This window comes from Xiphophorus couchianus, chromosome 6, assembly GCF_001444195.1.
Source record: "Xiphophorus couchianus chromosome 6, X_couchianus-1.0, whole genome shotgun sequence".
Taxonomy (NCBI): domain Eukaryota; kingdom Metazoa; phylum Chordata; class Actinopteri; order Cyprinodontiformes; family Poeciliidae; genus Xiphophorus; species Xiphophorus couchianus.
In genome coordinates, this window is record NC_040233.1 from 17750683 (window position 1) to 17765222 (window position 14540).

The 14540-nt window shown below is 36.5% G+C and overlaps 1 protein-coding gene across 1 annotated transcript; it reads right to left on the reverse strand.

Moving 5' to 3' along the window:
- Positions 1-383: 383 nt before the first annotated feature.
- arf1 (ADP-ribosylation factor 1) lies at positions 384-4662 on the reverse strand. The gene is made up of 5 exons (XM_028020568.1): positions 4537-4662; positions 2232-2439; positions 1986-2096; positions 1760-1884; positions 384-1645 (listed from the first exon to the last, which is right to left on the reverse strand). The coding sequence occupies exons 2-5, from the start codon at positions 2374-2376 to the stop codon at positions 1487-1489; spliced, it is 540 nt and encodes a 179-aa protein (XP_027876369.1). The 5' UTR covers positions 2377-2439; positions 4537-4662; the 3' UTR covers positions 384-1486.
- Positions 4663-14540: the final 9878 nt, after the last annotated feature.

Below are 14540 nucleotides of genomic sequence, written 5' to 3' on the forward strand. Positions count from 1 at the left end.
TGCCCTTCTTCCCTGGCCTCTCAGTTTAGTCGGATGTTCATGCCTCAGCAGGTTTGGAGTTCACATTTTCTATCCATTTTCATTTTCCTTGGTCTTCTTGATGCCTTTACCCCCAAATTATTCTAACAAACCTCTGAGGCACTCACAGAGCTGTATTTAAGCCAAGATCAAATTATACATTGCTTGAATCCATTTAACAACAGTTGGTTTTCTGGATTTTAAGGAAATTAGGGTAACTCATATCTCCTAAATAAAAATAATAAACACTGTTCAGCTAAGAATCCTATTTCACAAAAAATGACTGAATATGCAATTATTTAAGTGACAGTTATTGAAAGCTTTACAATTCAGTTTTGAATGTGTAGTACAATAAAACTCCAGAATCATTTTGTAGCCGGTCACTTTTATTGCAATGTGACCCCAACCCTCCACAAATCTCGACAAACATTAACATCGACAGACTTATTGCAATATCAGAACATTTAGGCAATTAAAAATCAAAAAGAACATAATGCACCAACAAAAGAAGGAAACACCAACATTTTGTAAGACAAATCTTGGAAAAATAAAGGCATTTGTTTGGCTTTTTGTTTACATCAAATATGGTAGCACTTTGATGCCGCTGATTTTGGTATCGCTTTCAAAATGCTATTTCCCCAAACTGAGAAGAATCAAGCATGCGATCAGCTGCCTAAAACCTTAAACTATGGCACCAAACAGCTCAATATATTTCATACAGTACACTCACAGATAAATGATTATAGAGTTAATGGGATACGAACGCAGTAGGCAAGGAGTTTCTCCTCTGGGTAAAGATATAAACACCCAGTAGACATGCCTGCTCTGAAAAAGCTACATATGATCAACCTGAGACTCCTAAATAGAAAAATCAAAACCGATCCAGTGCCGACCTAACACCATTATACAGATAGTGTGCGATCACTGCAGTATGTTCACTTCCATCAAATTTTTTACAAAAAGCTGGTGAGTGTTCACAGACAAGAGCAATGTCAGTACAAACGATTAATGCCAGTGTTCTGTTTAAATTCAAGATTTGTTACATGTTACTGCAGCAGTTTCAAGTAGTGCATCACTATAATTCGGTTTATTTCATCACACTCTCCCTCCCCACTGATCAGTCCTTATATTACCTAACTGAGACCATTTGATTGTGTTGAGTTTCTGGGGCCAAAATATTCTGGTAAATTTCTTCTCTTAATTTCTTTGTCAAAGTTAAAGCCACCCAACAGCCAAGAAAAGTCAGTGCAATAAGATCCCTATTACCGAAAATTATTTATATTTACATAAAATAAATGTACTAACAAAAGCTTTACAAGATTAGATAAACCCCACCACTGGCCTCTGTATAGGAGATCAAAGCTGAGTAGAGGGATGGTTTCCAGTATGGGGTTGATTCAGTTTTATTTAGAAAGGAGAAAACATGAGGGATTGGGTGGAACAGAGTATTTTTTAAATGCTCTAGCCATTAATGGTTTTTGAGCTGATTAGACAGCCAGTCAAGTCCTTCATAGAGACCGTCTCCAGTAGTGGCACAAGTTGCCTGGATGTACCAGTTTCTGTTACGCAGGGAGTGAAGGTTCAACTTGTCTGTCAACTCTGCAGCATTCATGGCATTTGGAAGGTCCTGCAAGCAAATCAGGGAGAAATATTTTAAAAGCTAGCACCCAGAAAAAAAAGAGAAAAAGAGGGGGCTAACAAAGAAAATGGTATTCATGTTTTTAAGGCTTTCGCTACTTACTTGTTTGTTAGCAAACACTAAAAGCACAGCATCGCGCAGTTCGTCTTCAGCCAACATCCTCAAGAGCTCTTCCCGAGCCTCAGCACATCGCTCCCTGTCATTGCTATCCACGACAAAAATCAGACCTAAATATAATATATATATATAAAAAAGACAGAAAAGAGTGATGAGGATTTTTCTAAAGCAGTTGGTCTAACAATGATATATAAAACTGATCAAAAATTACCCTGTGTGTTCTGAAAATAATGACGCCACAGTGGTCGGATTTTGTCTTGACCACCAACATCCCATACTGTGAAACTGATGTTCTTATACTCTACCGTCTCTACATTGAAACCTAAGGAAGAAAGCAAAAAAAAAAAAAAAAAAAAGGCATTTTAAGCAACAAGTTTTAGCAGCCAGACAAAACACACCTCAAATAGCATTCTGTCCAGCTATGTGCTAAGCACAAGCTTAGCACCTATTGACCCACCTATTGTTGGAATGGTTGTCACAATCTCTCCAAGTTTAAGCTTGTACAAAATAGTTGTCTTTCCTGCAGCATCCAAGCCGACCATTAGTATCCGCATCTCCTTCTTCCCAAACATTTTAAAGAGCCCCGCAAACATATTCCCCATGGCTGCCGGTGATGGGAGAAAAAATCACTTCAGGACAAAAACGGTGCGATAAATCTGCCAAATCTGAGGATAAACAGAAACAATTGATGAACAATGAATCACCAAATTGCTGCTCCATTTAGTACCATGAGAAGCTTTGATAATGTAGACAAAATATCTTGATTTATTGAAATAAAATTCTTAAAATTTGCTTTGTGTTTACGAATGCTGACAAGTCTGAAATATTTTTCTCTTGTGGTGATTATGTACCCACTCACTGTAAAACAGCAACAATTTTTCCACACCCATCTGAACAGAGTAAATGTAGCAATCTATATCTCTAATGCAATATTGGCAGCACCAATCTCCAATTGGTGCTTTTATCAGACATAGAAATCTCAAAGTCAGCTGTTTCCAAACAAACTGTTCAGTGAAAAAGAAAAAGTAAAACTAATTGAAATTATTAAGATAAAAAAAAAAACCCACACACACAGTTATTGGATACCCAAGATATAAAAGTTTAATACAAGCTAAATAAATGTAATTTGCAACACTTTATTCATTCATGTTGTTAGTGGAATAAAACATTTACAGTATACTTTTTTATAAGACTCTTGGATAAACAACCTTTGCACACAGGAAAAGATAAGGATATGAATTCTTACCTAATTACAATCTCCAGCCATCTAAACAATAAGATATTGCTTTGATTTTGTTTCATTTAATTTATTATTCTGGTGTGAAAAAAGTGTTGATACCCTTCCTGATTTACATTTTTTTTGCATGTTTGTCACACTTCAGTAATAAAGTCAAAGATAATACGAGTAAACACAAAATTCAGTTTTTAAGTAAAAGTGTTTAATATTGCGTGAGAAAAAATTATCCAAACCTTCATTCCAGAAAAAAAGAATAATATCATACCAAGAGTAAAATGTGTTGGTGGTAGTGTGATTGTCTGGGGCTGTTGTGTTGATTCAAGGCCAGAAAGACTGGTTGTGTTAAATGAAATCATGAATTCTGCTGTGTACCACACAGGCCTACTCAAAGTTCTGATCCAAATTCTATTGGTATGCTGTAGCATGACCTTAAAAAGTTCACCCATGCACAAAAACGCTTCAATGTGGCTAAATTACAATTCTGCAAAGATGAGTTGGGCAAAAATTCCTCTATGGCACTGAAAATGACTCATTACAAGTTATCAAGAATAACTGAATGCAGCTGTTACTGGTAAGAGTGCCCGAACTAGTTATTAGGTTAGGGGGCCATCACGTTTTCACACAGAGCCATGTAGGTTTGGATTTTTTCCTCCTTTAATAATAAAACACCTTTATTTAAAAACTGAGCTTTGTGTTGACATGTGTTGTCTTTGACTAATATTTAAATTGGTTTGATGTTCTGAAATACTGAAGTGTGACAAACAAGCCAAAAAATAGGAAACCAGGAAGGGGAAAAACACTTTCACACCATTGTATGTGATCATCCTACTTCTTCATGACACATCAAATTAAAAAAATACACCAATGGTGTTAGTAATTTCTTAATTTATTTCAGAGTAAGTTATTGTACAGACTATACATATAGTGAATGGTTCCACTAAAGTTTTGCTTAAACTGCTCTTTAAATAGTCCTACATAGTTAGCATTAAAAATAATAATAATAATTATGCAATACATTTTATCGAGGTTATTCTTAACATGGATGCAAGCTGACAATCCAAAACATTTACAGTAGTATTTGCTTCGTGGGAATTATGTCACTTGGGGCCATTTATGGATTCCCATCCAAGAAGCCACGGAGGCTGCAGCAGCTTTTACAGCTGACTGTTCAGGGTGCGGTGCGAAAAGTTGAAACAAACATCCACAATAGCATGCTGCGGTACAATAACGCCAAAAGCAGCACGCCAACTAGATGGTATTTTAAACAATTCACCCTATTATATATTTTAACAACAACCTAGCATATAATATGTGAGGGGAAAATACGAAGCTAAGGACAGCATCGTCGAGAGAAACTAGCTCTCCTAGCAGTAAGTTACTCTGCTTGTGAATGTGTTGATACCGCAAACACGTGAAGCAGCTTTATTTAGCTTGTACAAACATGTCTGCCTACATAACTACAGCCCATGGTAAGATTTTACAGAAGGTTAAACATTTAGTTTTGTTATAAATTGTTTCAACTCACTCGCTCGATATGTTTTCTTCCCTTAAGGCGTTTCCTCCTTCACAGGAAAATGGCGATGATTTGACACGTCAGAGGTTCCTGTAAAACTTCAGCGATCACAGACCGGGAGACATCGCCCCCTGTGGTCGAAGAGAGAACCGCACGCACATGTTGAAGAGGGAAAAGGTTTTTCTGCTACAGGTAGGAAATTGAATCTGAATACGTTTCTCCTAGAGGGAAACTGTGTAGATTTATTTGCCAAATTTAAATGCACCTTTGAAATATGGAAACAAACAAACAAACAAAAAAATCAAGTACTAAAGCTAAAACAGAAAAACTAAACCTAAGGTTTATTATTCAAATTCAGGCTTAAATGTTACTGTCAAACATACAGTACAAGGCACCTTGTATACTATTTTAAGTGAGAAATATTGACCAAAATTGTGTTTGTGCAAGATTATATTTGTGGACATAGGGACCATCTGATCATCCATATTGTAAAGCTGATTTTATGTGTCATTCTGCAGTGCATCTCGGTGGAATCCATCTTTTACTGTCAGCTTTTTTAGGTCGAACCTAAAAAGACATTAAGTGTCATGTGAACATCCTTATTTTATTTTATTTTATTTCCTAAGCAAGTTCAATATGGATTGATTAAAGTAATTAGAATGCCACAGATCATATTTGTAAAGGCCAGTGTTATTTATTCAAACAGTAACTGTAGAGTTATAATTGAATTTGTTTTTTTATTTTATTTTTATTTTTTTAGAAAATATACTGTTTCGCACACCCTATTCATGAAGTAGTCAACCAACAGGGGAAATTGACTTCAGACATTTACAGAAGTAAACCCTTATGTGTTATTAACTTCCAATTCATCTGTTTCTCTTTAAGAGTTCTAACTTTAACAAGTCTTGATGCCTATTACAAAAGGTTTAAACTGGTGCAAGTTAATAAAAGCCTAAAGCAATTCTTGATGTTGAAAAAATAATGTGATTGTTATCAAAAACGTCAAAATTCGGTTTTGTTTTCTTCTTCTTACTATTTTTAGTTATATATGTTTTTCAATATTTAGTAAAAGATTCAACACCTTCCATTTCACACAGTGGCTCCAGGAGCACTACCAGCCACATCTCTCCAAATTTTCTCTAAAAAATTGGAGGATAGCAGATGCAGAATAATTCAGTGTATTCCACCACTCAAAATATTGTTTGTGGCCCCATTACTCACTTATTTCTCCAATATTGCAATAATACTTCACTTTTTTTGTGGTCAGCTCCAAAATGTAGAGCTGAGGTTCCTCTGTAACAGATGCCTGTGAATGACTCAACATATTAAATATTATGAAGTTATTGCCTGACCTAGAATACCAAACATATTGTTCTTGATTACATTTTTAGGAAGTGATCCTAATCCACAATGATGCCATTATTTCCTAATGTCAAGGTTGCAGAAACCACAGGACACCTCCAGATTTCAGAATGGAGACTAAGTGTTCTTACTTAATACTAGGCAGGAAGTCTTTATGTTATGGTTGCTAAACTTTGTCATCATGTCATTAACAATGGTTCCATCATTACTTAATTCATTAATTTATTCTTCCACAGCTGCTAGACAAACTCTAAAGCTTCGCATTGGATGCATCCAAAACTGCAACATAATCATGGCAAATTAATAATGAAAAAAAGCACAATACTTTTCTGAACCGGCGCTATTTTTATTTGGACTGATGTGATATAAACTAAAGACTCATTCTTTTACATTCTTAAGATTCTTTCAATCTTGTTGTAAGTGCTTCATTCAAAAGGCACCATCTGTAATAATAAGGATGAGTAATAGAGTGTTTTATGTGGAAATGTGGCATGTTTAAGAGTGCACAGCAGTAGTTATGCTACTTTCAATGATTTGATCACCTGTAGCATAATATATACTATGAAATGCAAACCTTTTAAATTATCCTAAGAATTTCTTTATATTTTGCTTTCAAGCAACTGGATATTCTTCTATTCTTCTAAATTATCATATAGTTATCCAGGATTATCATATTTTTCTCAGATCTGGGCCAATTGAACACTCATTTATTTTTGAGTTCTCCATGATTATGAAGACATGTTGTGCAGTGTCTATTAATGAATTAGTAAAGTAGTAAAATGGAGAGCAACAAAAGAAATGCCAGGTATATAAAGCTTTTTCCAGCATTTAAAATAATGTTTTTTGAAATCTCATAAATCCACTATAGAATGCCAAATTTTCTGTTATTAGCACTGGAAATCAATTTGCAGGTGGTATGTATGTGTATATTGTGTTGGATATTTCTCATTAAGCTGAAGAAAATGTAAAAAATAATATCAATAAATTATGACATAAAGGAAAACCCCAATTTGAGTAAATCACTATCAAACCAAATGCTATTCACTTCATGGATCTATAGTAAAAGGGTAAGGATGTTATACTGATGTCTTTGCGGTTCAGACCTGCTGCACTAAGTTATTACAGCAACAACGTAGCTCTTGAGATGCTAAGCAACTGAATATACAAGCTAAGAAACAATAGAAACTGATAATTTGATAACAACAGAAATGGGTCACTTCAGCTCCCAAATGCCTTCATGGCTATTTATAAAACTAGGCAGCACAATACAGTCACTAAAAATCATCAGTTTGAACTATTTCTCATGGCTGTCCTATGTTTGCTTAAATAAAGTCAACATTACATTTCAATGTCAGAATTATTTTTACACCCTCAAGAGAGAGATTCTTAATCTTGTTTGGGTAACTTAAGATATCTATCTTTAAAATTTTGCAACTTGAGTATCATTTCCCTGCACAACCAGGCCCCTAAGGACATGACTAACCATGATATTGTTGAGAAAGTTGAATTTTAACCAGGGTCAACTATGCCCACTAACCCCAGCAGAGGGGGCAGCAGGAGGGGAGAAGGCCCGAGGAGAGCAGCAGGAGGGGAGAAGGCTGAGGGACCACACAGGGAAGGCGCATAATGCCATCTCACTCTTCAACAATAATTTGTGGTTTTGCACTGCTGAATAGCTGAAAGATTGCTTTCAGCACCTGCTGTACTTTTAAATGAGTGAATGGTAATTATTGCAACAATAATTTAGTTTCATGTAGAGTCACAAACAGCAGGGTTTGTTGGTTTTCCTGTTTTTTTTTTTTGTCTTTTTGGTTTGCATATTTCCAACTAGATTGCAATTTGCTCAAACATTTTAACCTAAATCATTCTAGGTCTGTTTCGCAGACCACCATAGATTAAGTTAATTTCTTTTGCCTTGCATGAATGTACAGAATAATTTTCTACCTGTTCAAAGAAATGAGAAACTGCTTTTTTGATATGCACAAATGACACAATGACTTGATGATTGAACAAGTATCTCTGACAAATTCAGTTTTGATCTGAGAAATGCACCAAGGTGACTGTGGAAAACTGGAAGACCACCTAACACTGAAGAATTGTAATATGGTGGTAGGAGGGGCTTACCCAGAGTGACCTTCAACCAGGAATGACTTCTGATTCAAGTCAAATTTATTTAAATAGCCTTGTATTATACATGCAGAAAACAACCCTCCCACCCCCAAAACCACAAACAAATAAAAAAACAGCTAAAATAACCTAGACACAAAATAGTTTTAAAAATCACAACAAGGGAACAGTAGGTGTTGCAAGTTCATCAAGATCTAATGAAAAACTATTTTAGGGTTTTGAGCTGTTGCATGACCTTATGGTCTTTTCAAGTGAATCTAGGTACAATCGCTCACCTGACTTTTCTGATCATTTTGGTATTTGCAGTGGTAAAAGACCAGAGAGGTGATGAAGTCATGACCCAACTAACGACTTTATAACAGACAGTGCAGTGTAGACAAAACATGCAGATTGAGATCTCACCAACATCTGGTTTCTAGGATGTCATGAAAAGCACAGGAGAAATGGGTTGAAACCAGCATAAAGGCTTATACATTAAAAGTCTGATATATAAAGGCAGAGATTATATTCTTAAAATCTGTCACAAGATTAACTTCAGTTCAAAGCTGAAATACCCTCCTTTGACAGCATTGGGTGTCAAATGAAAGGGTACTGTCAGAAAAGGCCCACATATTTCATACAACTTATAATTTTTTGTTTAAGTCTCCCAAATGGACAACATATCTGCACACATGCTTCAGTGATCCACACCACTATGTTTGACCCATCAACTTTATATTTCTCCCCAAAGTGAATAACATTTTCACATAATATTTCCACTCTCTGTTTGGTTTTCTTCACAAGAAAACAAAACAGAGAGTTTGTACCTTCTAGAAAATGGGACCTCCTAGAAGGTCCCATTTTCTACAAATTCACATTATGAAGTGCAAACAAATTCACATTACAAAGGCCAACCGCTCATCTGCTTCCTAAAAGTTTACTCGCCTACAGATGCATCCAACAGTGTTTCAGTTCGTGGTTCAACTAATTTTGGTTCATCAGTTTTTTTGAGAACAAAGATTTTTTTAGTCTTATCAAATAAATGTAATTATACAGCTTTCTTATGGTTTAGATGACAAAACATCCACTCTTTCTCCTTGCATCTGCACTTTGAACTACATTAGTTATGAGACAATTTTCCTGTGGGCATGATTTTGTAAGAACTTTGCCCTGCCTCTTGCCCCACAACTGCTGGAAGTCCGTGACAGCATGGGTTAAGCGGGAATAGAAAACAAATAGATGGGTTAGGAAACAGCTAGAATAATCAAACAAAAAAAAAACTGGTAAAAAAAAAAACTGTATCACTTCAAAAATTAAATCTTTATTCATGTACAGAGTATAAAAGCTACACTGTTCCTATCAAATTCCACTGTGGTCTGGTTTCACATAGGCAATGCTCTGTTCCATTCACATCAGATAAGCAAACATCTCTCTGGCATATTAAATATAAAAGCAAGAGCTCAGTACAGCTGCATGCTGGGTTGCAACAACACAAATGCATCTCTTATTTATTTTTCTGTTTCTCAAGTCTTAATTTCTAAATGCTCTATCTTTAGCTGCTGACCATAGCCAATTCACATATGTATTCCCTAGCAAAAAAAATGTAAAATCCATAAAAAGAAAGATATATGCAAGTTGAAAACAAATTTGCTTTTAAACCTTGTCTTGCAATATAAGATTCTTATATTCTTGGATGAGCAAGCTGAATCCCAATAAAAAATAAAAAAACAAAGTTTTACAAGACAACCCACTGAGTTCACTGGATGGACAACATCATAGCATATGCACCTACCATAGAAAATGCAAAAGGTACAAAAGGTCCTTAAGGTGATGCTAAATCCACCATAGTCCGTGTCAAACCCAACGGTAATATCCAACTGAGCGTTGCTCTTCGTCATCCTTGTTTTCGGCTTCATATCTCGCTGGATACTGACAGTTGTTATGTGTGAACAGACGACTGGAAATAGGACAGTAGGGGGGTGTATATATCACACACACACCCCTCTGAAAGCACACACACAAACTAATTTTGATGGCACCGCTGGTGATGGTACACGCCTAACAACTTTTTCCCCAACACATACACAAACGCAAGAACAATGACATGTTCATCCTATTCTTTCTTTTTTCTTGGTTTATTTTTTTAATCTATTCTTTATTCTGGTAAAATGTCACTCCTGGAACTCTTATGCCCACCTGGGGGGCACATCCTCAGGGGAGACGGCTACAGTAAAACTCTTGGAAGTTCTTTCAAAGCAGTGTCCGTCTTCTAGGAGAAAAATCATCTTTCATGTGCATTTCAGCCCATGTGAAAGTTACCTACATCATCAACCACAATGTATTTTCATTATTTCTTAGTTACTTATAGCAAGATAATTTATGGTTAATGGGTATTAAAACAAGTTTCTGAATGGAAGAGGGCTGCCAAGGGGCAAACCAGGCTTTGCAGCAGGAAGTGGATAAGGTCTCAGTAGGGGCCTGACTCCCCTCTGAGACAAGGCCTAGCAAGGATAAAAACACTCAGTCAGGGGCTTGGGAACGCTGGTGTGTGTGCGTCTGTGTCAAACAGTGCCTTAGAAAAAGAGTGTGTGTCTGTGAACAAGTTTTTTATTCATCGGTAACATATTCTCAGGTAGTTTCATAAATTATTACATGTAGTTGAACAATCAATTTCGTATTTTTGGTTTGTATTTTATGGCTTAAGTAATCTTAATAATTGTGGTAATGGAAGCATATTATGAAATGGCCCCTTTGACAACCAATAGACAGTTGTGTGAGTCATACAAAGGAGCGGGTTTGGGCTAAACAAGGCTGGAACTCGGATGGACAAGCATGGGATACCTCCCTCTGCGTCTCATGTACTGGATTATCGGGCGGGCCAAATCCCAAAGGTGGTGTGAAGCGGGAAACAAACCGAACATTATTGCAACGACCTGTATCGCTGCCATGAGAGGGTCCATGCTGGCTTCTTCCATTGGCAACAAGTGCCATTGGGCACCCTACCCCACGCCTCTCACAGCAGGGGGCGCTGTAGAGAAAGACGGGCTGGGGCAAAAGGATAAATGTGCACCAGTGTCGCCTGCCAGTCACCTTTGTATGGTGATTGTCGGCGCCCTGAAAAGGTCGTTAAGGGGATTTACATAAAATTTTGCACTCCGCCCTGGATACGTTCAGAAATGTTTGCTTTTGTGTTACGACATGAAGGTTGCCTAGTATTTTGACAACACAGAATAATGGAATTAGTTGTATGAGCATCGTCAAATTGTTTTACAGGTGAAATATAACATGGAAATAAAATACTGAGATTGGAGACCATCAAATTTGACAAAAACACCTTCATTAACATCAAATATGTCTAATCCACCTAGTATGTCAAATTATAATTTTTACAGACCTATAATTTCAGCTTGAGCTCCAAGTTTGTGCTATAGTTTGACAGAAATATTACTTTTCATTTGTAATTCTTTCATCTGTCCAATCACAACTGGCACTTTATTTATGCAAGCCATTGGTGTCGATGGGTAGATTTCCTGGGACATCCGTGACAGATGGTTGAGACAAGCTTCTAAAAGACGTAGTTCTTCAGAATGAACATGGGGCCCTCTGGTGAGGGAGGGATGGTGTATTAGGTCTGGGAATCGCTGGCTTGGAGGATGTGGGTATACTGGCAAGGTGTAAGTGCACACATTGAACAAATCATCCATGCCAGAGTGCTGGATTTCCTGAAGGATGACTTGGTTCTTCGTGAGGTTACCAGGGTCCAGCTCTTCAGATTCCCACCATCCTTTCATGACCCTCACTGAACCGGATATTTCATCACGGCCAATGAACTAAGAATAGCACTTTGACTGGTGTAAAATCTGAGTCCACATATGCTACTCTTGAATCTCACCTTAGGCTTCCTCCAAGGCTCTGATGGTGAGCCATTTCAAGATGAAACAATAGAGAGGATAAAGGTATTTCTTTGAAAGACTTTCTTCTTTCTTTTAGAGGGTTGTATTGAAGTTGATTCATGTTTGTTATGCATACAGGTTTTTATGAGTTGTCCCTCCCATGTTCTCTGTTTTAATCCATATCCCAATGGAAGAGGCTTCAAAGATAGTGCAAACCTCTTGCCCTTTTTGGGACAAGACTACACTAAAACATATTGCATCCTTAAGAAAAAAGTCATGTCCATGTCAGGATTTCAGAGTTTTTACTTTTGTTGTTGAAACTGAATTCTTTGTATCGCAATTTAAACTTATTTCTGCAACATCGAGACATATAAGACATTGTGAGAGTGATTATAAACGGCCACTTGAGATGGCAGTATTCAGAGGCAACTGAACACTGCCATGTCCAGGTCATTGTGTCCTTTTTCGATGTAGCACCTTTATGATTTGCAGAAAATCCGCACAAGTTAACAACTACATATTAACTACATATTAACAATGCCAGTAGATGATAAGTGGCATTCTGGTTTGTGCCAAAAATGCACAAACCAGAAAACTAGTGTGCACTTTAGGCTCTACTTGATAACACTCCAGAGGGCCTCCCTGGTGAGGTGTACCATGTCCCACCAGGAGGAAACCCAGAGGAAGACCCAGGACATGCTGTAGAAACTATATTTCTCGGCTGGCTTTCACAGGCCAGCCGAGAAATCCCCAGAGGAGCTGGCTCAAGTAGATGGGGAGAAGAAAGTCAAGTGTAAGAAAAATTTAATAACTACGGTTTTATTAAACATAGTTAAATTACTCTAATAAAACATCTAACAGCAGGAGGTTGTTCCTAGTTATTTGAGTTTAAACAGGGGTCATAATGTTTCATATTTCATAAGATGAGAGGGACAACTGGCTGACCAGGAAAAACCTAGATTTTCCAATACAACACAATACAATGCATACAAAAATACTTGATTGAACCCAAAGAGAAATTAAATGTTGTAATTCATAGTAATTCAGATTCTTCAAAAAGTTATTGTAGATTGTGATGGCTGTTGGCAGGAAAGATCTTTCTTTGTTCTTTTTCAAAACAAACAAAAATATAACACACCTAAATTACATATTTTATCATAATTTATGTGAATAATTTAACATGCAAAAATAATAAATTAGAAAGAGAAAAAAAATATATTTACAGGTTTAAACATCATAAAAATCAAGGAATGGAAACCCCCCCGTCTGTATGAAAGCTAAATTTAGCTGAAAGAAATGTTAGAAGTGAAAAGAGAATAAAAATAAAAGTAGGATTGGGTATGAAAGGGTTGCTATAAAGTGGCAAGGGGGCAAAATGACTCAGTTGTCCTGGTCACCAAAAATACTTTTAACCTACTGAATGAATTAATGTGTTTAAACAATGCAGCATTGAAACTAAACATATTTAGCTCAAAGCCCTTGACTTTCTATTTATTCACTTCTCTTATGAAAATAAATGTACATTTAATTAGTATGCAGTTCCTATAACAAATAACTCATTTGTCAAGTCTTTGTTTTGATCAAGTGTATACATAAGGGTGTTTGTTTGCATGTTTGGCCTGTGTGTCTCATTCAACTGTGCACCTGTCTGCCCTGAGGCGGGGAAGATATGGCACTTGTGCTGTAATGCATTAGAGGGCCTGTCATCATGCTTCACTGAAGGCCTCGGACAAGCTATTTGACACTCTTGACAGGGACAGAGGTGTAAACCTGCTTAGAGTGACAGTGAGATGGACACACGCGGGCAAAGATGAATAAGGTCATTGCCCGAGTCAATTGCAAGTTGTTGCTTCAAGGTATTTTGCTGCTCTTAGTCCGGATGCAGTCACATTCCTAGAGATATAAAAGTTTTCATCTTGCTAAAATCAGTTAAAACAAAAGGCTCATCTGAATAACTTTTATTCCTCATCTAAACTAACAGTATTATGACATTTACAGGTCTTGGTATTGATATTTTCACAGAAACTCATTTCAGGAATTCTGAACTATCTTTCAAAATGTACTTCATTGAGATATTAGGCTATATTGGTAGATAGTAATACTACATTTCCAGAAGAGATTGCTCCTGAGTTTGGAGTAAGAGTTGTTTTAATTGCTTAAATCATCCAGAATGCAACATTCACTAGCTGCATTGCCATTACAAATATGTGCAAAACACATTTTTGTACTTGTGGTGTTTCTATTAAATAAGAAACACAATTAAAATCAAGTGTGAATGAGTTTGTTCACACAATAAGTTATTTAAAAACATGCTGCGCCATCACCCTCTCATCAGTTTTTGTCGTCTTCTTTGTATTTTCCGCCATTACTACTGTGCAGTTGTTGATCAAAGAATTCATGTGATGTGAAAATTTACATTTTACAAAATGCACTAATTTCAATGCAACCGAAAAACCACATCATCCTAGTGCAAAAACGTTTTATCAAAAAAACATGAGTTTTTTTTTTAAAATTAATGAGCAAATTTAATTTTGTAATTCCAATTTGTGCAATTTTTAAGTCAATGGGAATGCAGCCACTTAGATTCATTGAAAAGCTTTTTAAAAGACTGTGTTAACTTGCTTGTAAAGTCAGGATGAACGACATATAGGTTTT

Excerpts from the sequence above, each read along its gene's own strand:
- arf1 (XM_028020568.1), bottom strand. The coding sequence starts at position 2,376 with ATGGGGAATATGTTTGCGGGGCTCTTTAAAATGTTTGGGAAGAAGGAG. Across the intron at positions 1,885-1,985 it reads TTATTTTCAGAACACACAGG|GTCTGATTTTTGTCGTGGAT; the intron begins GTAATTTTTGAT and ends TATTATATTTAG. Across the intron at positions 1,646-1,759 it reads TAGTGTTTGCTAACAAACAA|GACCTTCCAAATGCCATGAA; the intron begins GTAAGTAGCGAA and ends ATTTGCTTGCAG.